Here is a 1097-nt window from a genome sequence, read left to right on the forward strand (position 1 = left end):
TAAACCTGAAGGGACAGCTTTTCCAGGGCTTCCTAAGCTCCCTGGCCAACAGCAAGGACTCCACAGCCAAAACAAAACAAACCAAATAACCCACAATACTATCTTTGCCCTAACAGACTAGGGAGGGTCCTAACCTCAAAGTCCTGTTGTAAGTGCCTAAAGGAAGGTGTGTGTCTGTCCAGCCAGGCTGAGATTTTTCTTTTTAGCAGAACTGGGGATTGAACTCAGGCTCTTGCACTTATTCTACTGAGCTATTTTCCTGGCCCTCAGACTGAGATTTCTTAAGGAGGTGGAACTCAAACTTACTAAGCATCTACTGTATACCAGGCATCTTGCAAATATTGTCAGCTAATCCTCCCAGCAACCTGATGAGGTCAATAGCTATTACCCTACCTCTGTGTGGATCTTATTTGTCCATCTGCATGAATGCGCTTCCTCCCCTGCAAGTTCCCTCACTAAGCTGAGGGTGTCTTGTGGGCATGGCCTGTGTCTCATTCATGGCTGTTCCTAGAGCCCCTTGTGCCAAGGCTGGCACAAGAAATTCTCAATAAACCCTCACAAATTCAGTGAATTTCTCCCACTGGGCACCAAGGCCAGCTTCTGGTGGAGAGGTAAAGAAGAGAGATTTAGAAGGAGAGAGGGAGCAGGTAAGTGAGCTCTGCCTCCGAGAGAGAAGAGAGCGTCCGACCCCTAGGACGCCCTGCGATCCAGGCCGGGCAGCCAGCATGGCCAGTCACCTCGCTCTACCAGCTGGATGATGGCAGTGCCCGGCCCAAAGCTGTTGAAGGCGGTGCAATTGTACTGCGTGTGGAAGTCGGCATCCATGATGTTGATGGTGAGCGTGGACAGCACCCTGCTGCCGGAGTTAGTCCTCTCCACTGTATAGCGTTCCAGAGTCCCCACTTCCAGGAAGTTCTCCTTCCATGCCCATGCCTGGGGAGGAGAAGACAGGAATTAAGAGAGAGCAGGCGGCAGAGCCACATGCCCAGGAGTTTGTCGCTGTATCCACGCTCTCACAGCACCCTCACCACCATGGGTCCTCTGCTCTAGCCCTGTACCAAGCCTACAGCCACACCAATGGCCTCAAGCCCTTGGCA

At 52.2% G+C, this 1097-nt stretch overlaps 1 protein-coding gene across 1 annotated transcript in view; it reads right to left on the reverse strand.

Moving 5' to 3' along the window:
* LOC111814978 (kin of IRRE-like protein 1) overlaps positions 1–933 on the reverse strand; it is a gene marked incomplete at both ends in the record, with an annotated part of 2137 nt that extends 1204 nt beyond the window's left edge. The window contains one exon of the mRNA XM_023708820.1: positions 738–933. Within this exon, the coding sequence (XP_023564588.1) occupies positions 738–933 (196 nt within the window). The remainder of the gene's footprint in view (positions 1–737) is intronic.
* Positions 934–1097: the final 164 nt, after the last annotated feature.

The sequence above is a fragment of the Octodon degus genome, unplaced genomic scaffold (assembly GCF_000260255.1).
Source record: "Octodon degus isolate 3935 unplaced genomic scaffold, OctDeg1.0 scaffold04961, whole genome shotgun sequence".
Classification (NCBI taxonomy): domain Eukaryota; kingdom Metazoa; phylum Chordata; class Mammalia; order Rodentia; family Octodontidae; genus Octodon; species Octodon degus.